The sequence below is a fragment of the Alosa sapidissima genome, chromosome 24 (assembly GCF_018492685.1).
Source record: "Alosa sapidissima isolate fAloSap1 chromosome 24, fAloSap1.pri, whole genome shotgun sequence".
NCBI classification, from domain to species: domain Eukaryota; kingdom Metazoa; phylum Chordata; class Actinopteri; order Clupeiformes; family Clupeidae; genus Alosa; species Alosa sapidissima.
This window is the reverse complement of record NC_055980.1, coordinates 3156178-3181878: the sequence shown is the minus strand read 5'-3', so window position 1 is coordinate 3181878 and position 25701 is coordinate 3156178. Positions and strand designations below refer to the sequence as shown.

General features: G+C 46.4%; 1 protein-coding gene across 1 annotated transcript in view; it reads right to left on the bottom strand.

Moving 5' to 3' along the window:
• dock1 (dedicator of cytokinesis 1) overlaps nt 1-25701 on the bottom strand; it is a 216565-nt gene that overhangs the window by 38820 nt on the left and 152044 nt on the right. The window contains 6 exon segments of the mRNA XM_042082672.1: nt 1918-2074; nt 2589-2674; nt 4497-4645; nt 5326-5384; nt 10459-10559; nt 12619-12697. Coding sequence (XP_041938606.1) covers nt 1918-2074; nt 2589-2674; nt 4497-4645; nt 5326-5384; nt 10459-10559; nt 12619-12697 — 631 coding nt within the window.

Here is a 25701-nt window from a genome sequence, read left to right as displayed (position 1 = left end):
GAACTCAATGCAAATTCTAACATGACATTATACAGCTGCCATTTAGACACTGGTATAAGAGACAGTGGTGGTGGGGGTTTCAGCAACAATGTCCTCAATTGACAGGATACTCCACATCTGTAAATTATACCCAAGTAGAGGGTGCCATTTCCAGACTATTTGGAAATGCAAGGACTAAGATAGAATCACAGGTGCAATAGCATTTCTATCTCACGTCTGAGAGCAGTGCACTGAAGCTTGAAATTCTTTGTTTAGTTTAGCACTTCCTGCTTCCTGGAGGATTTGTGTGAAAATGTGCTGCAAATGGCTCAGTATGGTGCTATGTTTATAGTAGATCTGACGGTGAGTAGGCATACATGAATAGAACACAAACGTGAGCTGAACGTACATGCTAAATGTTGAACCATGGCAGTGATGGATCACAGGTGATAAATTATCATCAGGTGTGTGGTAAAATTCTACATACCATGGGCTGCTGTGATATTAGCATGACCCATCAGAGTTAGAAATGAGGTGAGCCATGTGATATGTTGTGCTCTATTCACAATTTTCAATCTCCTTCAGGTGAATCCTACACATTTGTGTCATTTTACACAAACCTACTCATGCTTCCAAAATTCATATAACTTTGAGGAGGAATAATATGGATTCTTGCCACATCACCAAACCAGTGAAATGATGTAGCATAACAAAAGGTTATGCTGACTAAACACATTTCAAATTCTCTTTCCTTTTCAGCCTGAAGTAAATTGAAACGATTCAACTTGGGTAACAAGATGCGAGGAAAGATAAAAGGTACTGGTGGTTGACATTTGAGAGAATATTTTAAAATGTTATGCCATTTACGGTTATGCTATTTATTGTACACTGCTGACTTTGACTTTGTTGAATATACTTAAAAAGCTAAACTTTTAAAGGTTTTAGCTGTGGAAATGGAGAAAGCCATCGGCTAGAGTCTGGCAGTGGCTATACTTTACAGTGCATATCAACATTGGGGACAAACTGTAAATTGCAGTTCAGAGCATGGGTTGTGATTACAATTTTGTGATTAAAAATATTGCGATATGACCTTTCGACCAGACCTCTCAGTCCCAGTTTGAAACAAAGAAAATAAACAGGTATTCGGTGCCAATCAACCTGTGGTTATGTGCTCTTCATAAAAGCTTACTTGGGGCTCATGAAAAGTGTTGAGGTGGGGCTGGACAGGGGCACTGGTGGCTTCACAACTCCGTATTGGCCTGTTTAAAAGGTATTGACATTTCATAGCTACCCTGCTGAAATGTCAGTGTGTGCGCCGGGCCCTTCTGAGATAAACTCCCTGTGTGATCACAGGTTAATAAATGCGGCGGAGAGGAGCTGTCGACTCCAGTCTCCCTTTGTCTGACGGCGTGTAAAATGCTATTCGGAGTCCCTTATCGGGATCAACCTGGAATCAATTTTGTGCGAGGCGTGCTTGGGCGTGCTGTTATTGCGCTGGGCTTTATTGCTGGGGTGGTTTGCCTCACAGCTCAGGCACAGAGGCCCAATATTACGGATGGATTGAGCCCTGGGTAATTCAGCTTTCATTTGGACTAATTATTTTATAGCATTTTCAAATGACTCAGTTTTTACAGGTGGGCTTTTTAAAGACTGGGCCTGGGAGTTGTGGTGTGTTTTTTTGTGTTTGTGGATGGTTTTGTTCTCCAGGAAGTGAATGCATTTCAAGTGGCCCTGGAGGAGAGTTGTGTACCTCTGTGCATTCACCATTAGTGAGAATATGTGTGTACGCTGTGGTGTGCTACAGCGTATACATAATACATTAAGGCTCTCCCCTGTGCATGCATACGCTTACGCACACAGTGGCCTCGTGTAGCTCTTTCTGTGGAGGCTATTGTGCTGCTCTATCAATGCTGTGTGCCTGAGTCATTCCTTCCTCACCAGGACGTTGACGGTGCAGCTCATGCGGTTTTCCTTGTTCTCGTCATGCATGATGGTCCGGTAGTCCAGCAGCCGCTCCAGCAGACGCACCACCAGAGTCACAAAGTTCTCACCTGTCTTGGCCAGGTATTTGTGCTTCCTGCAGTGCTCCAGTAAACTGACCAACACAACATCAGCATAAGACAACACAACACAAAACACCACAACACAGTCAGACCTCTATTCTCCATCATTAGATGCACTACAGATCTATATAATATGGCGAAATTTATAACTAATAATAATTAAAAAATACGCTCACAAAAATCAGATTTTCGCCACCAACGCTACCACCATCATAATGTAATTTTCTATAGTTGATGCCAGATGTAAAAAGGAAACACTGCTCACAGCTAATCTGTGGTTGAACTCCAGAGCTAACATCAGCACAATAATGACTGGCGCACATTAGCCGTCAGTGGCTTCCGTTAGAAAAGGCCGAGGGGAGATGGAGGCATTGTGGCGCTGAGCCTCTGAGTAACGTGGTGGACGAGGGCGAGCGAGTGAGTGGCGTGTGAAAGGCCCTCTCCACATCATTAGCGGCCTCTGATTGTGTGGAGTGTGTGGCGTTATTAGCGCTATGGCAGGATTGGGGCTTGTGAATGCGGCAGTGGCGGGTAATCAGCTCTCACATTTTCTGAAAGAGGACTTTGTACTGCTCGTCTCCGCGGCCGCCCTCCACCTCGTGGTCCAGCTTGGTGATGATCTCATTCTCAAACTGGAATTAGACAGAGCAGGCATAAATAATCAGTGAGGGAGATTTTTTCATTTCATTAGCAGTGGCTCCCTCTCTCTCCCTTACTCTCTTTCTCTCGCTCACTCTGGTAAGGGGATCTGACCCGGCATCTCTCTTTCCACTCTTAATCACACTTTTTCAGCCCCAGTGCTTTTCAGATTGTATTAATCTGTTCATCAGCACACTCAACCTCCTTTTCCATCCGGATGGATTTGGCCATGGATGGAGAGAGGAAGGTACAATATACATCTCTCTCTCTCTCTCCCCCTTTCCTCCCCCCCCTCTCTCCCTTTCCTCCCTCCTTCCCCTGTCCTCCTTTCCCCCCCCTCTCTCTCCCTCTCCCATACTTTCCCACCTTCTCCCATTTTCCTCTTGGCCGTGGCAGCAACAGTTATGGGGTTAGAGCCCACATCCCCAGACAGTGATGCATGGGCCTAATATTGTCTATGTTTGTATATGGCAGCTGCATAAAAATACAGTTTATTGTGCTGAAACAACCCAATTTGCGAGCTTTGGTTGATGTGAGCTACAGTTACAGTCTACACAGACAAAGCCATTGATTTATACAGCACAGGGAAGAGTGGAGAGAGAGAGAGAGAGAGAGAGAGAGAGAGAGAGAGAGAGAGAGAGAGAGAGAGAGAGAGAGAGAGAGAGTACACAATAAAAGAAAGGAGTAAAGAAGAAAGGATGTCAAAGACAGTAGCATAGAAAGAGGGAGGGAGAGAGGGACATGAAGAGAGGGAACACAGAGAGAAGGCCTGCCCAGTAAAAAGGGGGTCAAAGCCAAAGTGGAATTGATCACATTTCACTGTGGGGAATAAGAGGGTTGCCTTCACTCTCAATGAGCTTGTGCCTGACAGACGACTGCACTGCATTAGCCCAGCTCTGTGTCTCACTACCACTTTAACAAAGTACCCTACCACCAGAGAGAGAGAGAGTGAAGGAGAGGGAGAGAGAAAGAGGGAGAGAGAAGGAGATGGAGGTGGAGAGAGCTGGCAAGAGGTTTGAGGGAGAGCCACAGGCCAGGCACCTGATTGCACATGGTGTCCTGCAGCATCACTTACAGTGAGAAGTGCTGCGCTCAGCAGCTTGGCCACAAACCCCCCCTCCGTACCCCCGTAGCCCCCCTCCTGCTCCAGCCGCAGCTCCACCGCCAGAGGGAACGACCACAGGGCCGAGGTGGCGGCAAAATAGCTTTGTCAGAAATTCAAGACAAGGTTAACTTCCCTCGAAAGCCTGTGCTTACAGTCCCTCTACACCACATGCGTCAAAGCGCTGGGAAGCTAAAAGTGCAAACGCCAGTTGCTTGCGTACACTACACCCATTCTGGCCCATTCTCTCTTATGCCTCTCATGCCAATTTCCTTCCTTCTCCTCCGACCCGGTTCTCTCTCTCTCCCTCTCTCTCTCTCTCTCTCTCACACCTCAGTGCACACATGAGAGAGAGTTCACATGAGAGTTATTTTGGTATGATCCTTTGAAACAGTGTTTTCACAAGAGGCTATAAGCATACATTAGAGGTGATGGACAGAATGGATGTGTTAGATTCTCACCTCCATGTTTCTGTTCAATCATTTTCATTTCAAGATGTTCAATGTCTTGCAAATGATATTAATAATATGTGTTATGCAATAAAGTAGTAGGAGACACTTGTGTGCATGATGTGTGTATCATTTGATGTGATGTGAATGTATATGATGAGAGAGATAGATATAAATAGTGAATGTGTGTGTGTGTGTATATGTATGTCTGTATGTGTGTGTGTGTGTGTGTGTGTGTGTGTGTGTGTGTGAGGCGAGGCCTACCATCTGGAAGCTGCGTGTGAAGTGGAACTCGCACTGCATCATATCAAAGAAGATGGGGATGGTGGCCTTGCGCAGCTCGATCTCGGGCACCAGTGTCATCTCCAGAATGGGCCCCACCATCTCCGGGATGAACTTGATCTTGTGTGGACCTGCAGGGACCAAGCCAGAGAGGTCAATCAGCTCAAGCGAGGAGTCCTTCAGGTGACCAGAGGTGATACAAATACAAACACACTACAGTATGTGTAGGGGCTGAGGAGTTGATTTTGGACATTCATGGGGCAGTGCTTTGTCCTTCCTCCTACATCAACTCAGGTACAGTGAGACCTACAGTATGGCGTTTTGGAGAGTACTGTTTAAACCAGCCCAATTACAGAAAAAAACAATCTTAATTGGGAGAGGCTTGTTCTAGGTGAAGAGGGGAGGAAAACACACTTTTCCCTCTCTGCCGCTTGTGTTTGCTGCTGGGGATGTGCGTGACAGGCAGCCAGGCGCTCTGCTCTCTCCTGCTTTGTGACGGCGCTGCTGCTCGACGCCCACCATAACACTAATTAACACCAGTGCTGCAACCTATATTTAGCCGTTCAGTTCTAATTGTCACGAAGGAGAAAAAACGTGTGAGATCACAGCTGACTCGGAAAAAAAAAAAAAAAGTGTCTGCTGAGCAAGAGAGAGGGGTTTTGCGACAAGGCACCAATTTTCATTACCCATCTGTGAAGGCAGGTAAAAAAAAAGAACTGAAGTATAAAAAAGGATAACGCAGAAACAAGGAAGGTACTTAAGAGCAGAAACATCACAGATACGCAGATACTCAAGAATGGCTGACACTCACCCAAGTTATACCACATATCTCTGATCTCAAAGCCAATCTGCCTCCTCATGTCCTGATACCTGAGAGAGGTGGAAGAGAGAGGGGGAGAGACAGAAAGAGGGAGAGAAGGGAGGGAGAGAAGACAAAAAAGAGAGATAGTGAATCATAAAATATCCAGCGAAAAGCAAATACAAAAGAGCGAGTCCATTAAAGTGCCTCCAAACAAAAAAGCAGTATGGCATTTGCTGCAAAATAACCAACCCGTTCACATAATGGGCTCTGGCTACTTAACCCTGAAAAAAGTCACAATGGCAGTGAAGGGATTATGAGGGGGAATAAAAGAACATTTGCGGAGGAGGAAAGGGGGGGGTGGGGTGGGAAGGAGGTGTGGAGGACGAGAGGGAGAGAGAGAGAGAGAGGGAGGGCTAACCGTCATTCAGGTGGCGGATCTGGTTTGGGGAGGATTAGTTTATGAGTTCCCAAAAGCCCAAGGCACAGAGTAATCTCTCCATTACCAAGCACACAGAGAGAAAGAGAGAGAGAGAAAGAGAGAGGCACAGAGAGAGAGAGTGGGCAGCAGCCAGCCCACGCCACCTGTCACATGACGGACAGCAAGACACAGAGAGAGAGAGAGAGAGAGAGAGAGAGAGAGAGAGAGAGAGAGAGAGAGAGAGAGAGAGAGAGAGAGAGAGAGAGAGAAGAGAGAGAGAGAGAGAGGGGGTGGGTAAACGAGGGAGCACAAGACAGAGAGTCAGCCAGAAGAGAAATATGGCTACTTCTTATTCACGTTAGCTGGCATTGATTCTAGCGCTGTGGAGAGCAGAGCACATGTCAAGGTTTGTGGGGGACAAATGCTAGCGGTGCGGAGGCGACGCGTTAGCTGGAGGTGTGCGTGGCGTGGAGTGGAGTGGAGTGGCCTTGGCAGCACACAGGCTGCCCTTACGGCGGCGTGAGGCCAGGCGAGCCGCATCGGAGGGAGGCTGCCCGCGAGCGGGCGCCGTGTCGGAGGATTGAGGATGCAGGCGTGAGCGGACTGGCGAGTGGCCGTTTGGGGAATTGAACGTCCTCCCTAATGCCACTCATTAATATCCGGCCGCAGCGGCCATCAACGCCGCACTGACATTTCTCCCTGCCCGCAGGCGCCCCGCGAGTTCATATGCCATATCGATCAGCCTGCCAATAGGTCTCAAAAGAGCGGTAATTTATGATGACAAGCATTGGAAAATTAGAGGGCCCTTAACAAAGAGCCAATACCTGCTCAAAGGTGAAGGAGCCAAAGTCATTTTACACTCAAACTAATATCTATTATCTAGTATCTATTGCTCTGCATATGTGTATGTGGGCCTGTGTGTGTGTGTGTGTGTGTGTGTGTGTGTGTGTGTGTGTGTGTGTGTGTGTGTGTGTGTGTGTGTGTGTGTGTGTGTGTGTGTAAATTACATTAACATGTCAGGCCTGTCAGTTATTGACTGTAAATGTGTGTTATGGGTCTCACATGTGTCCTTGTGTTTATACAAGGCTCTTGTACGGGCGGTGTTGTGAAATCTGTATGTGAAAGCTATTTGCTATTGGCACAACTCACACATCCAGTGAGTCACTGGCAGTCCTGGACCAGACATGACAGGAGCAGATACCATTAACAAATAATTACTTTAGGGGATATCCAGTTCCAGAGAGCTTTCTCAAACACACACAAAAACACTTTCACTCACACAAACAAACACACACACACACACCGGTGAGCACACAGTCGCCTGTCTCTCCCTGTCTCTTGTCATTTCCTCTCGGTGTATTTGAAACTTAATTTGCGGTGTGTCGCCATCGCCACCAAGCCACAGAGGAGTAACAGACCAGACTCACCCGGCGCTACGTAACCTGAGAGGAAGTCAAACGTGGTGCACTGAGGTGGCAGGACCGCCTCTTCCCATCACGATGGCATAGACAACACAGACAGATGAAACAGAGTGGTGGGGGGATATGGAGAGAGAGAGAGGGAGGGAGGGAGAGAGAGATGCACTGAGGAGGAGGGCTAAATGCAATGTGCCTCTGACTTCTGCTAGTTAGTCCACACATCTGCCACCTAACAGTGGGACAGGCAGCTTCAGAGAGAGAGAGCAGAGGGAGCAGCCTGGTCCTCAGAGGGATGTCACACCCCCCCTCCCAAACACACAAACACACACACACAGTCCCAGCCATACTGAGACACCAAAAACCATCACATCAGGTTGCCTGCGGCTGTTTGCTCACACACCACTGTTGTCTGGAGCTGGCTCACGAAAGCCGACAAGTACACCGCGCCACAACAGACACTGCTGTTTGAGGACATTCTCTCCTTGCCGTCTGTCTAGTCACCGAGAACACTAGCGGAGACAGGGAGCAGGGAGGAGGAGGAGGAGGTGGAGGAGGAAGAGAAACCTGTCCTAGAGCCAGCCTCACCAGCTCCCACACACGCTAAATACAAATGTGACGCAGTCAATCAGATAGTCGGGCCGCATTATCTGCGGAGCGCCGCGGCGCTCAAATGAGAGGCTACACAACCCGCTCACGTACGCCCACTACACCTGCTGTCTGTCAGGTGAAGATAAGACGGAGGGTGGGGATGAGATGGGGACTTGTGCTCTGACACAAATAGTGGAGGGCATGTGCGTAGGGGGGGGTGGGCTGGGCGAGAGGGGTGGGGGTGGGCTGGGCGAGAGGGGTGGGGGTGGAGAGATAGTGCAAATAAGACAGAGACGGAGCCGGAGGGAAATGGAACAATAGAGACGCTACGCACGGGACAGGAGAAGAGCTGGACACAGACAAAAGGAAGAGGAGACTTGCTTCCACACTAAAATAGCCCCCAAACCCACCCACACACCCACAGCCCTCTGTGTTTTAATGACAGGTTGGGATTTCAAAGGGAAGTGTAAAATGGAGACAGGCAGAGGAAATGGGCACAGTGAGCAGAGGGGTGGGAGGCAGAGGCCTGATCGAGACCTGTTTGGCAAATTGTGAAAATGGCTGGAAGTGGGGGCCAACCATTACTGTTGATTTAGCAAACAATGAAGGACAGTAGAGGAGGTTAGGGCAGGTGGAAAGATCTACACTCTTAAAGGTGCTCTAAGCGATGCTGGGGAACGTCACTTCTGTTGACTTTCAAACAAAACAGAGAGCTAGCTCGCTACTTCCTCCCCCTCCCTCCCGTGGTGCTCCTGTGCAATTGAAACTCTCCTAAACGCGCATCTCGTCTGTGATTTGCTGGAACAGTTTGTTATGTTTTTATGGGCTAGGATTGCCCAGGTTGTTTTTGTTGCTGTTTTTGGAGCCTGGGCTGTCCACAGAGATCGCGTTTTTTTACAGAGTATCCAGGACACAGACAGCTAGCGGTTGGTTAGGTGATGTTTGCAGTAAGTGACATAAAATGTTTTAGCCTAAAAAATGTGTGGCATCGCTTAGAGCACCTTTATATGGGGCATCGTGACTATGTGAAATACATTTCTTATTTCCAGTTCGGTGATGTGATGTATGAGTCTCCTTAGAGCCCAAACAAACAGGCAAGCTAAGGTTACATCACATACATTTACCTCAACACATATTTATCTTGCTTGTACACACTAACATACACCATACTTACAGTAGTGTATTATTTATTTGATATCTGAATGAAGGAATTGAACTGTAGTAGAGAAGTTGGGATAAGAGCAGGGAGCAGAGAGAGTGAGGAACAGAGATGGAGGGAGGAGGGAGGAGAGAGAGGGAGGAAGGAATGGGATGGAGGGAAAGGGAGAGGGAGGAAGGAGAGAGATGGAGGGAGAGGGAGAGGGAGGAGAGAAAAAGGGAGGAGAGAGATGGAGGAGGGAGGAAGGACAGAGATGGAGGGAGAGGGAGGAGGGAGGAGAGAGATGAAGGGAGGAGAAAGAAAGATGGAGAGAGGGAGGAGAGAGAGGGGGAGGAAGGAGAGAGATGGAGGGAGAGGGAGGAGAGTGAGATGGGCACACTCTGTTTTTGTCTCCTCTGGGGAAATAGGAGCAGGCTCATTCTTGTTCCATGTGCTTTGCACTTGGCTACGATCTGATTGGGCAGATTACAGACGAGCTGAGATCTGGCTGCTCGGATGTGGGGCGTGCGGGTGTGTGTATGTGTGTGTGTGTGTGTGTGTGTGTGTGTGTGTGTGTGTGTGTGTGTGTGTGTGTGTGATGGTGGGGGGTGTTTGGGGGCTTGTTTGTCTTGGGTGCTGGGTGACGTCAGCCTGGAGCCGGCTGGCTACTCTTTGCCGGCTGAGGAGAGGTCTCTGAGGCCTGAAGCTATCAGCAGCTCTTTGTGACTGGAGACAATAGCAGGGGAAGACAATCTACTGGCAGAGACAAAAGCTGCCTGAAGAAATGTCAGGGCTGGAGCCTAGCTCTGATTTCCCCCACTCTTTCTCCTGCCTTCATGCCCAGGAGTGCCACGCAGAATTCTCACAGACCAAATTACAGCTGGAAACTTCCAAAAAAAAGTTTTTCTTGCTGCAGTTTGAATCAACGATGTCTTGAGCAGTCACTTGATGTCACGGGTGGATTCAGCACAAACTCAGTCAGAAACTTTTTTTTTCCCCCTGACAAGATATTCACAAGGAATTGTGCATTAAATCAGCCCCTCCAAACCACAAGAGAACTGGCTCCAGAGCTACAACAGAGAAGAAAGTGAAAGTAGGCCATATAGGCATTTCACAGTGTATAGGTTTGTGCCTTTGTGTGTGTGTGTGTGTGTGTGTGTGTGTGTGTGTAGATGTTTGTTCTTGTGCATTTGTGTGTGTGTGTGTGTGTGTGTGTGTGTGTGTGTGTGTGATTCTTTATGCATCACTATACGCATTTAGCAAAGCAAAGTAGTTATGATGGATCATAAAACTGACAAGTAGTCATTATGCATCATAAAGTTGGTTATGACAACTTGTGAATACATATAGATGGTAATAATGAGCATTACAATGCTTTATAGATACCTTATAAAACATTATGCATGCATTCAGTGGGCGTAAATACAACCTTCATAGAAAGTGTTACCGTGTGCGTGTAGGCGGGTCGCACAAAAGTGCATCACATCACTGGTTAGTCAGAAGGCAGTAAGAAATGAATGAAACTAAAAGAGAAGGAGCTTAGCAGCGGTCTCCTGCGCAGACCCATCCGGCGGACTCACTTGTGGTAGATCTTGTTGCGCTTGTCGCTGGAGAAGTTCTCCAGCTGGAGGGAGTCCTGCGTGAGGAAGGCCACGGCCAGGTGGAAGTAGTTGTTCCAGAGCTGCGGGGGAGACACACACAGAGCGCAGAGCCACTGAGCTGGGGACACACGGCCCACGGAGACACACACATATGCAGAGGGACACTTTCAACATGGAGACAGACTACGCAACACTTCTACCATGCACGCGCCACTGCTACCTGTACTGTGGATGGATACCATGTTATAAGTGACTGGGAATGAGAGAGCAGTGAAGGGAGATTAAGTGTGCTTGGGTCCAGCAGCAACTGGTGACCATGCAGACTGTAGCAAGAACCAGTGGAGGTGATGGAGAGGCCCTGCAGCGCTCCCAAGGCCTGGTCAATTACTACACTGTGGCTACTGTGACTGAAAAGACATATTTGTGTCACAGATCTTTCCAGCGAGAGACTTCAATACTGTGTTGAGTGTGAGTGAACTTGCACCACACAAGGGGCAAATAAAGTGGTGTTAGACCATTAAGTGGACTGAGTGGACTAATACACTATTCTCCTGGACGACATGCTGTGCTGGACATACACCACATATTTATACAGCTACTCCATCCTGCTAACACTGCATGTGTACACTACAGCTAGAATGGATTTTAGTCTGTGTGTGTGTGAGTGTGAGTGTGAGAGAGAGAGAGAGAGAGAGAGAGAGAGAGAGAGAGAGAGAGAGAGAGAGAGAGAGAGAGAGAGATAGAGAGAGATAGAGATAGAGATAGAGATAGAGATAGAGATAGAGAGAGAGAGAGAGAGTGTGTGTGTGTGTGTGTGTGTGTGTGTGTGTCTGGTGGGAGAGGAGTCCTGTGGAGTCACTCTGGGTTCCCAGTGCTGATGCTCTGATTCAGTCAGTCTGCTTGTTGCCCCAACACCGACTCCACTGGCAGACCTCACCAAAACACAGAGAGGTGTCAATCCTCGCCTCCATATTAATGGGCCGTGAAATGAAACAGCAATAGGCCGTGACGCCAAGTTCTCAGTTCACAGGTCATAAAGGAACGATTGCTATATTACACTGACATGTTCATTATCCACAGTGAAACACTTGCGCATCTGTCAGTGCCATAGTCTTTGTGTATTCCTGTCTTTTGAGCATGAAAAAAGCAATATGCCACTCCAGGGAGAGAGTGTTTGAAGGCACTGGTCCTGTGATGTCCGGCCTAAGAGGGGTGGGGGGGGAGATTGGGTTGTGGGGGGCCAGCTCTCATGAGAGGGATGGGTGGAGGAGAGGGATGGGGAAGAAGGGGGGATAGTGAGGTAGGAGAGGAGGGAAGGATCTATTTCATGGTAATGGGACACAAATCTGTCTTTAATGAACGCAGGCCTTTAAGGCCCTGCAAGCTGCGATTTCCACTGGGCTGAGCAAGTGAGAGTAATTGTGTTCCCAGCAGCTTTTAAAAGCTTCCCCCCCCCCCCCACACACACACACACACACACACACACACACACACACACACACGCACCAAGACTGATGGACCTATGCAAATTCAGTTTGTGGATCAAACATTCTAAAACAGCATTTTAATCTCTTGGTTGATATTTAAAAATACTAGTGATCAAACAGTCAGTTAAATCTTCCTGTCAACATTTTTGCTTACTTTCTCCGATCCCCTGTGTGTAGGATGCTGGAACACACTGTGCTTGTGCTTTTCTGTGTGTGTGTGTGCCAGTCAAAGAGACAGAAAGAGGATCTGTTCAGCAGTGCTACCTACCATACGAACTTAGCTCCATCGCACCTGTCCCCTTTCTGTCCCTTTTAAAGCCATCTTCTACTGGCCAACACACACACACACACACACACACACACTCTCCTCAAGCAGCAGTAGCAGGGATAGACCCTGAATACTTAGTGCTGCTCGCAACCACCAGGGAAATCCTGGCAGTAGAAATGCACTGACAACAGCTGTCCCACAGGAGGCTAAAGGACACACTATAAAGGCAGCTAAATGGCCAACAGCCAGGCACACAGGTGGGCGCGAGCTCTAAAGGTCACCCAGGATGCCCCTACCGCTGCTGCTTGTGCTGGTGCTCATCTGAGGAGTGTGTGTTGTGGCATGCTAAGAGGCTCCGGGGGCTCCAGGACTGAGGACGCTTACCTGAAGCTCGAAGTTGGTCTGGTCCAGGAACTTCTTGTTCAGCACGGTGGCATATTGATTGATGGCCCGCAGGAAGACTCTGGAAGATAAGAGGACACCCCTTTAGACCTCCTGTCTTGTTAAAGTGCCTGGCGTCCACGCTGGCCACCGAATCTGCCTGCCTGCCTGCCAGCCGTGTGGAATGCTAACATTGCCATTGTAAAACTTAATGTGTGCCTCTCATTGGGAACAGAAGCAGTCATTTTCCACCAATGAGGGAGCAAGATATATTATTCTAATTCCCCTCACAATAGGGCCCTGCTGGCGCCTGTCACAGGCAGTCATAAACACACCTTATTAACTCTGAAACAAGGCGCACGCCTCCACACGCGGGCGGACGCCCGTCTCCGTCTCTGGTGTCGCCGTGCGGCACAGTGCAGTGTGTCCGCAGAGGGAGAGTGCATACGACACAGATGATAAACTTAATCACCGCTCCTAAGACACCGGCAGCAGGAGCACATTAACCTGCTCGGCTAACGGGGCTCGAGCTCCACTTAATGCAATGAGGGGGGAGATGGATGGTGTGTGGGGGGGGGACGAGGAGAAATGGGAGATTAGGCTGTCTGCGACTGTCTGACTCAACATGCACTGATCAACTTACGGACTGCACTCAAATGAGTGGCAATTGCATAGATTGAGCAACAAGAAAGCTAGAACAACAACATACAAGAGAAACAAAATATAATAGCACTCACATACACATACAGAGCTTTTTTACACGCAAACAAAATATGGATCAAGGGATGATCTCTCCTGCTCCCTCTGTTTAGCACCATGCATAGTAGCAGTAGCAGTAGTAGCAGGAGCGATCATCTGACGAGAATGCGTTATAACCTCCCCATCCCTCCACTATCCCACTACTGAAGCAGCACTCCAGAAACCACTCCACCAGGAAGCAGATCTACCCACTGCCACTCAGACATGCCATCCAATGAAACCCTTCGGTCCTGGGTTAACATTGTCAAATGGCTCTCCAAAAAATTCTCAAGATCAACTCTCTAAAGCGCTAAAAGCGATGTCAGTGTGACATTCAGGCTGGATGCATTAGAACGGACCCTACTGGTGTTTTGGGATGCGGTTTCATAAATAGTTGAAGGCAAAACTCCTCCTGTGTTGTAACTACAGCACCAGTATCTCCTCTAGTGATTCATATTTCATCAGCCGCTGCAGTCTTTACAGGGTGTGTGTGTGTGTGTGTGTGTGTGTGTGTGTGTGTGTGTGTGTGTGTGTGTACCAAAGTGCTGCGGCGCCAGGCTACCTTTAAAAGCATCCCCGACGTGTGCACTGTAAACAAATCAAACAAGCTCATTAGTCACACTTTTATTCACTTTCCAAAGGCACTCTGGAAATCACCGGCAGGCTGGCGCTTGCAGCCAAGGGAAAGCTCAGCGCTGCATCACGCGATGCCGTTGATGTGGGCTGAGGGGGCCTGAGCACACTGAGGCTGAACAAATGCCACGAGGCTGACTGACTGCCTTTTCATTATCTCATAGTGGTGACCTTTTAACAGGGCCACAGGTCAAACGGGTCACTGTAGCAAACCGAGTACAGGACAGCAAAGCACGTCCGCACCTGCCACTCCATTTCAGCATGCGCAGGGCAGCCAGGCGAGGTGTGTTGGCCAGGAGGCCACCACAGGCCATGCTGGGTCACAGGTTTTACTGAGCACGGAGACAAGCAGATGCTTTCTGTTATTTGCACTCTCTATTTCTCATCCCCTCCTCTCTGTCTGTCTCCATGAAACACACACATGCACACAAACAGGAAAATACTGATCTGTCAGTAGCAAAGCAGCTCAAATGGAAAAAAACAACCAAACAAACACAACAAATAGAAACAAAGGCCCTTCTACAACACCAAGGCATCTCTCAGAAGCCATCTGAAAATACCACAGATGGGAATCCATCTAGCCCACCCAAACACCCTTCTCATCATCTCACGCATGTGGGCTCCCTCCCCACTCTATTTCAGGAAGATTGTTTTCCCAAATATTTCATTATTCTTTTCCCTCCACAATCCGAGGAATCCGCCGCTGCTGCCACTGAGATGATTGAGGCTGGAGCGTGGCGTTCCAGGAGCGCGGGGCTGACTGATTCCTTTAGGGAAAGTTCACATTGGATTTAACCGCCAGAGCCGGTTAAACCGGTGATTTAGCCGTGCAACAACAGGGCTTGCAGATGAGCTGCTGATGAGAGAGAGAGAGAGAGAGAGAGAGAGAAATGAAGAAAAAAAGGGGGTGAGAGAGTCAGACGGACAGAAAGACATACAGAGAGAGAGTATGGGAAGGAGAAAGTGAGAGAGTAGCCTGGATGCCAGCCGAATTTGAGGTCGGGAAATTCGGTCTGGACTTGTTGTAGAGCAACTACAGACCTCTAAAGTTTGCCTACAAAAAGGAACCAAAGCTGCCATCTTTGCCCATAAGGAGATCCGGATGTTAATTAATGCTACCTATGGCAAACTGCATTGTAAGTTAGTTCTGTGCAACAGTGCCTCGTCTATCACGTCATCTGAGCAAGCTTAGGTTGATTTTGTATGCAACAAAAACACTGAGGCTAGAAGCAAGACAGATAAGACCATATGGAAAAATGCATATGGGGAAGTAACCATACATTTACAAAAGCTGTTTTTACTTAGGCAACAACAAATAAAGTAAGTTATATTCAAAGAGAGCCACTCTCTTGAAAAGGTAATCACAGTCCACAGTTTGTACCTTTTAAGCATATGAATAATAAAAAAAAAACCTACAATATGATTTGCATAACACTACCTTGTAAAAATGGCAAATATGCCAACAGATACAATCTATCCAGTTTATGGAAGAAAGAACACTGCAATTCAGGGGTGCAATGTATTCACATATTGCCCTACAAAAGGCATATCTTCATAGTGTGCAGTTTCTTCACAGGTCTGATTTATTGATGCGCTGTGGAATGTGTCCATTTGTACTCTTGTTTCACAATCCTGGCAACAGATTCTGCCTCGTACTATGAAAAATAGATGAAGACTTCAGTTGATTAGTTGGTATAAACCTTCTCTTGCTCTCTATGGTATTTATCATATCAAACATCACTTGGCTCTCTCCCACATAAACTTGGATTATCCCTAGACCATATGTGACTATTGTGACTACGCACAGCTTCTACAGGGGACTTGTGGCAACAGCTGCTATACCTAACAGACTTGCCAAGCTAATGCCACTTCTGAAGCTCGCCTGTAAACCTCAGTATGGCAGGCAAATAAAGGAATCTACAAGCAGATAATGTTTGATATTCAGAGCAGAGTCTCGAAATGATAAATTACATCTCTTAATAAATAAATGTACACATAAATAAATATGCATAGACTTAATGCAAAACATGCAGTGGGAACAGACGTCTGGTGCTCCACGAGAGGGAAATAATCCCTTTAGAGGAGAGGAGCTGAATTAAAGAGGCTGCCTTCCTCGGGAGTCTGGGCACGCTCGCCAGAGCGAGCACGGAGGGTCAGAGATAGGATTGCGTCTGGCTCAGAGTGAAGTTGTTTTCTAGTCTGGTGAATTCTGAGTACGCTTCGTCTCAGTGTCTTCCAAACCTGTCGGCCGCTGTCATTTTCAATCAGCCCTCCCACCCCCCCCTTGTGAGGGCACCTGGGTTCCCCCGGCTCTCCCCGTGTCTTGCACTGAGGGGGCCTTCTCCCGCTCTACCCTCACTCTTACCTGATTTCCATTTAATGCAATTTTCCACCCATAAGCTTCCAACCTCTTCATGGCCAAGCGAGCAACACACAAAGTTAAGCTTGGGAAGTTTCTGAGCCTCATTTTGATAATGTATTGCACTTACACTACACAAGGGAAAGAGAGAAAAAAAGAGAATAATCTCAAGACAGAGCCATTTCTGTGTGCAGATCAAGCCAGACTCCCTGCTAATGATCCAATCCATGCCTCCTTCTCCATCCCTCTGAATCAGTAATTATGTCTCTAAGGAAAGCCTAACTGTAGTGCAGATTTATGTGAAGAGCAACACATTATTACAAACTACTTCTCTTCACAACGGAGCCAGTGTTGTCTGCACAATAAGCACAGAAGTGATTAACAACACTCTCACAATGGTGTTTAGCAGCCATCGAGAGGGAGAGTCTGTGTGACCACTGAAAACAATAACCCTGCTGGCAGTAGCTGGGGGGAAATGGTGCACTACAATCACAGCATCATTTGCTCTATTTCTACCACCAAATGCTAAACATGACACCAAAGCGCTTTTCTACTATAATAACAAAGTTTTGAAAAACACAAAGACAGCAAATGGTTACATAAAAAAATCAGTGTGCTGAGTAATGCTGTAGTGCATTTTTAATTCATAATGTTCATAGCAACAACAAGTGAGGCTACACTCTTAAAACAAATGTGTTGGAAGTTGTAAAGTGTTGGAAGTGTTGGAACGCAAGTTATGTTGTTTTCAGTATGTTTGTTTCAAGGGAGTAGCTTTGTGGTCTTCATCAGGCCTTTGTAATTCACCATGAAAGAGGACACTAAAGCAAACAGGCCAGTGGACCAGGAATTCTTTATTCCCCACTGAACACTTTTGTGAAACCACACAAGTCAGGGAAACCTAATGATCCATACGGGGCACTTTACCTCCCAGACCAGCCTTGCAAAGGGGGTGTGACTGTTGATCAATTCAGCCAATCAAACTCAGTCTAAGAAAGGGTAGTCCAATCATGTAAGGTCAGTGCTTGCCAGGCGTCCAGTAACAGTGGAGACCGCTTTGAGTCATAAGCTGCAGTGAACCCCAGCAAAGTCTAATTAAGTTTCTCTCCATGAAAAGACAAACATTATTTGAGCACCATATGGGAGTTTAAAATAACATCTGTAGCAAGCTCTGATTAGCGAGGAGTGGGGGTGGGGGTGGGGCTGAGGTTGGGGGAAGCTGTTCTTCGACTCCCGTGATTCCAGCACGCGGAAATGCAGCATCGTCACTCAGCCCGCAGTCCTTCCACTTGATTTCAATAAGTGCTGAATCTGATCAGGAAGTGGAATAATTAGCTTTGGGGAGAGAGTGCGAAGGCTTCTCACCCAGCGCCACGGCTTCTGCTGACAAAGTGCACAGGGATGCAGAGTTGTTTAATTAAGCTAGTGATTCCTCCCTCCTGATTAGCTTGGTTCCCTGTCTAGGAGGGCATGAAATATTTAGAACGAGGCATTTGAGGGACAAATTCCGGAAGTTACTGAACTACTTATCTTTGTCATTAGTCTAAGAAAACAGCCAGCAGGCAGCATGTAATCCTCCCTCTCCCTAAATCAGTCCCTTCACTAACATGCAGCACATAGACTTCAATAAACAAAGTGTGTCTTTCAATAGATAGCAGTTGCTTGATGTAGACTAGAGTGTCAGCCAGGGTTAAGAGATACTCTTGCCAGTGTGTTATGGACATGTTTGGAGTGAAGAAAGAGCCTCAGCTGGCGTAAATGGGGCTGGGTCATGCATTAGTGGCAAAGAAGGACGTGTTGTGGCGTTGGGGAGTTGTCTGGCGTCTGGAAGACACTGGCACTCTGATGCTCTGGGATGAAATGTTAATACCTTGAGTGGTGTGATGTTCTTAAGGGGCGGCGGTGTGTGAAATGTTACTGTGAGTCAGGAGAGATGGGAGCATCAGAGCACAGGGCTGGAGACAAGATCCTGATCAAGAGGACTGTTTCAGGGGGGGGGGGGGGGGTTTCAAGGTGAGACATCTGGTCAGTCACACTGATGGAACGGGTCAGCGTGTGTCCAACACTCTCTTTTAATGTGAGCTGCTTCGCATAGGTTTGTGTGTACCTGGCTCATTTTACTGACACACAAACTCTGAAAAGGTCCCATTGATTTTCAGTGCAGCATCAAACACTCTCATACTCACCAAACGATTTTGCTTCGTATGAATGACCCCCTTTTCTGACAGTTTGAGTTTTAAAAGCTTCTCTCTATAACAACACTGAGGGCTCCCTCAGGCCAAAACAGAAATGATGCTGCTGCTGTTTAAATAATACATCATAATTAACATCCGTCCACAGGAGCAGGAGAAAACATGGCATTTATGCAGCTTAAGGTGATTGGGAAATATGGGTCAAATTATTTTTTAATTAGCCTACTACCACAAGGTAAGTGACTTTTTAGAGAGAAGATGCTAAACAACTAGCAAGGCAAGAGACTTTTTAAGAGAGAATATGCTAAACAACTAGCAAGGCAAGGGACTTTTTTAGAGAGAAGATGCTAAACAACTAGCAAGGCAAGGGACTTTTTTAGAGAGAAGATGCTAAACAACTAGCAAGGCAAGGGACTTTTTTAAAGAGAAAGCGAAAACAACTACTGTAGCATCACAATGGAAACTGAATGTGCTACACTGGAAGTGGATAAGGATGTTACAGACAGAACACCTGCACACCCTTACAGTACATAGAGCAGCACAGGAGAAGAAGACGGATTGAAGTTAGCAGGCATACAGTAGGTTACAGGGAGGACAACTAGGAGATACCAGTACATCCCTGATAGTGTTTGAACAGTATGTTTTGCAGAAGACTGCGGTTACTGTAGAGATGAGGTGAGCTACAGTAGGTATCATGAAAGGAAGCAAAACATGTACTGTACCCACAGACAGAAACAAACTGGACTAACAATATCTGAGAAGATCGTTCATTGCTCCTTTGTAGCAAAGGACAAGCTTCATACTTCACCAGATGTGTCTGCTCTCTCTGTATGTGACAATAGCATGAACATGACTATGGCTTCTCAAACCCTACAGCCATATATTACATGTCAGCAATAAAATGAATATGAACTGTTTTTTAACGTCTTTCAAATGAGGTGGGTAGTCTGTAATGTCATGGCCCTTTCTGTGCTACGAGAGACATAGATAATCATAGGATATTATAAACCGATGGAATCTCCATTAGAAAGGACCATACCTTTAGCACTCAACCACCTCTGTGTGCTGAAATCCCATAGCCCCACAGGGCTCCAACAACCAATTACTAAACCACACATACAGTCTCTCCCTCTCTTTCTCTCTCTCTCTCTCTCCATCTGTCTCCCTCTCTCACTCCCACTGCAGTAAGCACAGCCTTCTCTCAGCACATCTCACTCAATTTTCTGCTGTTGTGAGCACGCCAATATAGATGATACGCTTAACTCCAGGCTAATGGTATAGTGTGTTACCATCCAGTGCACCTGTCCTGAGAGAAATATTACTGCTTCATATGCCATGTCCTACCTAAAGGCCTAACAGGGAGAGCCGGGCCCTCGCCATCTTCACACAACAAATCAGCCTCTATTGACCAGCCAGCGGAAAACAGGCCGTCGCAGGGAGCAGGCCAGCGCTAGAGGCTGGAGGATTTCATGATGACTCAGCATTGGGTGCAGTGGCGCATAGCCATCTTAAGTCCTCACTTGCACACTGCAATGCTCAGTAATTTGACCCATAGCTGGCCTCAGTAATGTGTCACAGACAGACTTTTTTTCTCTCACTGTGAGTGCCCATTCAACAGAGCCTCAGGAGTACTGATGGCTGCCACGCCATCAGCATGAGCAGAGGATGATGAGACAAAGCAGGAACTAACTTCTATATTTTATGAACGCCATTAACTGAAGCAATATCAAATCTCTCTCCTCTTCTCCAACTGCAGGCTGTTTTGGCCACAAAGAGAATCAGGCCTATATGTTAACTGTATATTTAGTGAATGGCTCTAAAGGAGATCTGTGTTATGCAAGCACATGAACATGGCTAGAGCGCTTCCTGTGTCTGTCCTCCTGTAGCTCCTGCATCCTGCAGCTTTTTCGGAGTTTGTACTGAATAAGGTCTTCAACCTCAGGAGACAACCTGAGCTGTATCATTAGCAAAGCCCACCAGAGGCTCTTTTTTCTCCGGCAGCTGAGAAAATTTGGGGTGGCCTGCAAGGGGATGCTGCAATTCTATCGTGCCACTATTGAGAGTATTCTCTCCTTCTCTATTACTGTCTGGTATGGAAATGCCACTGTTCAGAACAGGCTACAGCTAGACAGAATAGTTCACACGGCCGAGAAGATCATAGGTTGCAAACTCACCCCCTTAGCAGAAATTTACAAGGCCCACATGCAACGCAAGGGCATAAAAATCCTGCTGGATGCAACTCATCCTGCCAACCACCTCCTTAAGATCCTCCCATCAGGTAGAAGGCTGAGGGCTATTAACACAAAGACCTCCCGCTTTTTAAATAGCACATACTGTAGTGTAATCAGATTTTTAAATAACTCCATCCTTGCACCAATACCTTATAGAAGCAGATCAAGCCAGCATAGGTCTTGGATAGTATGTTTTTGCTCTTTTTTTTTAGCAATATGTTTTAAATTGTATTCATGCTATATGCCACAGTACTATACAGTATATTTATTTTATTTATTGTCATCATCACCCTGTGACATTTGCACTTTTGGAAGTGAACTTAAATCCTGAACTTTGGGTAAACTTCCACTAAAATGTCTGCCACTAAACTGCCACTTTTGACTCTTGCCTATGTAGGGACGAGCCATGGATGAATGTACTATGTCTGATGTCTGATGTCTATGTCTATGTCTTTGGCTTCTTATCTCTGTTTGGTGTCGTCTTGTCTGTTGTACTGTAGAGCACACTGCAGCAAATTCCTAACAACTTCTGTTGTATGGCAATTAAAGTATTGAATCTTGAATCGTATTCTAACCACTGTCCCGAACTTTTGAACTCGGGGGGTGGGGGGGGGGGGGGGGGGGACCGATCAGTGAGCCCAGCAGAGAATTCTACCCTAGCTGACGGCTGAAGAGCAACCCAGGTTCCGTACTATAGAATGACAACATAACCGAAGACCAGAGGAAAGTCAACATGTCCAATAACGGCTTTTATTCACATTTCTAAATTTCCCCTGCACCAGGTGTAATTGTAGTTAAGTGAATTAGTCAAGCTACCAGCCCCCAATATGGCAGAGCAGAGGTGGTGTGTGCAGGGAGCACAGCGGGACAGAGCCCTGTCTAAAGTGATTACTGAAAAGCCCCTTTAAAAGAGCCACGGCAGAATGGGATTGGGTACACACACTCCCCTGAGTTGTACACTCTGTAATCCCCGCGCCCCGCGCTGCCGACACAGAGCCGCACTTCAGTGGAATCACTTTTATCAGCACAAAAAAATAGGATGTGGATACATATAATCCAAGAATGGGTATATGTGCTTGATAAACTTGAACTCAGCAAACAAAATAAATAAAATGGCAAGCCACCAAAAGTGATAACAAAAAAAAAAACCCTCAAGAATCTGAAAGCGGAGTTCATGATCAAGTTTCTGACAAAGGAAAATAATGGCCTTACTATGGATTACGATACACAAGTGGTTCATTCTTTAAATCCTAATACAAATATGCATCATTCCACCTTTAGACTCCCTGCCTGAACTTTTCCAACCCCGCACAGAAAGTTCTTCTTTGCTCAACCATGTTTACCTCTGCTCTAATACTAATGATGTGTTATCGGCTAATCGCCTTTGCTAATTGAGTTCATGGAGCATACCTGATAAGGATCAGGATCCATTTGCATGCTAGCATGAATAGCCTGCTTCTCTGCTGTGCTTAAAGATAAGGCAAGGTCAGAACCCCTCATCACCACACCAATTTATTAAATTACACTCTGCTTACTATGCTGCCTTTGATCTGATAAATGATTTATTTTCATCCTCGCCTTTAACCATGTTTGCTCCCACTTCATGTTCCTGCTAGTTGCTGCTAGACCCCATTATGGTCATGCTTTCTTATCCTCAGGCAGAGGTCAAACCCAATTAATTTGTCGTCTAATCAATTAGGCTGAGAGCTCCGGGAAGGCTGAGGCATGACAAGAGGATCTCTCAAAATCAATATTTCCTCAAAGATCACTAAGATCAGGCTGATTTACTGATTTCTCAATTAATATCTGAATACACAGAGCTAAAGTGATGACTATACTGAAAAAATGAAGCCACCATAGAAGACCTAATACACAAAACAAACAACAACAGTACATTAGAAAATGCTTAAAATGCAATTCATTTTAGATGCTTTATCAATAATGACCTTTTACTAAATTCTTTTTCCTTTGGTGTCTGACAGCAGAGGAAAAAGCATGCACTAAATGAATCCTCCAAATATCACTAAACAGGCAAAGTAAGAAATTACATGTGGAGTATTCTATAAATTATACATCAGACCAGGGGGAATCTGCTAAGGGCTGCAATGATCTACAAATTGGTGGATCAATAAGGCTGTATTTAGCACTTAATGACCCATTTCAATATGTGGCAGCTAAGACCCAGGGATAAAGATAGATCATTTTTATTTTAGGGCAATGTTAAGGGTATATGAAGCCCATCATGACACCTGACACTTCCAGGAAACAATGTGTGAAACAATGATATATCAGCATCATGAAAAGGCACCCATATACTACATGGAACATTCTGCTGGGTTTGTAAGGACTGACTGGCTCCATATTGCAACATTTACAAAATGTAACTATAAAAGTCTTACCACATTTTCACTAAGCCACATAAATCCTACAAATAAATATAAACAAAACAACCTTTTCTTTTAGAATATTCAATATGTATATTTTTATATTCAGGTCAGAGCAGGCAACAATTTCCAGTGAAAGGTAAGTTGATGTGAGGACAAGCACATTTGAGGGGAATACTTATGTGGTGACAAAGCTCTGGAAAACAGATTGTGCTGGATGACACACTGTCAAGGTTGTGTGATTTCATCCCTTAGCTGGTACCTTTCCAACTGCAAGCAACCCTGTCTGTGAAGGTGGCTAGAGTTCAGCAGGTAGAAATGCAATCTCAAGGAAATAAAAGACTCACAAAGAATGAGTCTGTCATCAAAAGGTTTTACAAAGACCAGACTCACCAGCTGCCTGATGCATTGCCAACTTGAAGGAAGTTACTGTATGACAATTTTAGAGGGACACGCCAAATAAATGATAATAACACACTGCTGAACCAAGGCTTCTCAAAAGAGAAAATCTTTTAAACAACACAACATTAACAAAGAGCACTCGAGAAAGATCCACTCACACAAACGTAAACTGATCTTTTCACTTGCCAAAACACTGATATGACTCACCACCACTAGACAGACGTTCAATAATATTACATTAGCTTCCAGACAATTGCAGTGGCAAGGAGGCATCACTTGCTGCCAAGAAATGACAATGCTTAGGAAAGCTCATTCCACTCTGACAGTCTTTGCAAAAAAACTCTTTGCTTTACATCTCACATTTTCACAGATGAAATGTTGACCAAGCTCTTTACATGTAAATCTCAAACTTCTCAAGTGCAATCTGAGCACAAAGCTGAATATATTCTGTTCCTTACAGCACACACACCTGCCTATCCAGAGGCAAGGAGTCAGGAGCTCGTCAGTGCAGCAAACACACGGAATGACCCCTCACCCTTTAGAATATAACATGCAACTTCTGCACAGGTCAGGTCACCACCTCTCCATGAATAGGCAATGGACATCCACATGAGGCACGGGGAACATATCAATCAGAAGGGTTCCAGTCTCTGGTTAATGTTCAGTGTAAATGAGCTACACTGGTACCCTGCACTCTCTTATGAAACAGCCTGCTCCTAAAGACTCCTATTTCAGGCCTCATTTTCCTAAATCCTTCATTTGTTCCATTAGGAAACCATTTTCATTTTCCTACCACTAGTCCGTCCACAAGACACCTAAAACACTCTCATTCAAATCCCTACCCCACACTGCATTAATGACATTGCATCACTACCATTTACCTGACTGAGAGTGCCTGTCCGAGAGGGCCTGCCTCAATCTCCCTCTCTCTCCCTGCTGAAGCCCATTGGCATTCTGAGGCTCACACGATGGAGTGTCTTCATACAGTGGAGTACAGTAAGGGGAGGAGCCGTACTCCATGGGCCTCTCTCTCTCTCCCTCTCTCCCCTTCCTCTCCCTCTCTGAAGTGAAGTCTGTCTAATTGGCCTCGGTGGACGGAGAGGCTGGGACTCCATTACCCAGACGCGCATCCCCGAGCCGTAATTACTCTCATCATCAGGGATGAGCTCGTAATTAAAGCTTCTCCGCAGCCACTCGCTTGGCTCCCCAGCACAAAAAGCACTGATGCCCGCAGTTTTCTCCTTTTCCGTCCTGTGCAATCAATCTGCACACAGGCACACCTGTGATGTCATGGCCTGCTGCACGGGTCGTCAACTCATTAATTATTTATGCACTTTGGGTCTCTGGCTGACTCAGTGGGACAATAGCAAAACAAAAGCAGTTGTTGCAATGCAGGGTTTACCCCCAAAAAACTGGTGTTATTGGGGTGGATCCCAGAGGTGCTGGTAGTTTTTTTTTTGTTGGTTTGCTTGTTTAACCCAATGGCTGTAATAAAACATGGACAGCATGTGCTCAGGTAAACCTGAACCCCAAAATATCCATGATTTAACAAAACATGGTTCAATCAGGGTGGACAATTTTCTGTTTACTAAGCATGCACCGGCTGCTTTTTTACAGTAATTGGTTGGGCCCACTATGCCCTGGATTAGAAGCCAGAAAACAGCCTTGCTTAGGCCAGTCTTGCTCCTCAGTAGTGTGCTGGTGAGGCAGTGAGCAAAGCTAGAAGGAACACCCTGCATCGATGGGGTGGCTAATAAATGAACATGGAAGGAGATGGAGTGTTTCCCAAGCAGACCCCTGCCAGTGAGGAAAGAGAGAGTGGCGAGAGTAAAGTGCCGTTTACACGACGCCGGTTTTTGTGAAACCGGTGAGGTTTTGTTAACGGTTACGCCTTGCGTGAACACGACGCCGGCAGTTTAGGAGACTGAAACCGATAGCTTTTGAACCGCTGGCTAACTTTCGCCGTGTAGACGCCTGTAGGTGCGAAGACGCAACTTTATGACGACATAGCCCCACCTCTCAACTCAGCCACGGCACTCGACCTGACATGCTGCTTGTCAAAACAAACCAAACCATTTATTTATCATATTAAAATGTTTTTCTTTCCCCTGTCATGATTTATGTGCACAATGTAGCCTATCAGCCTTTAG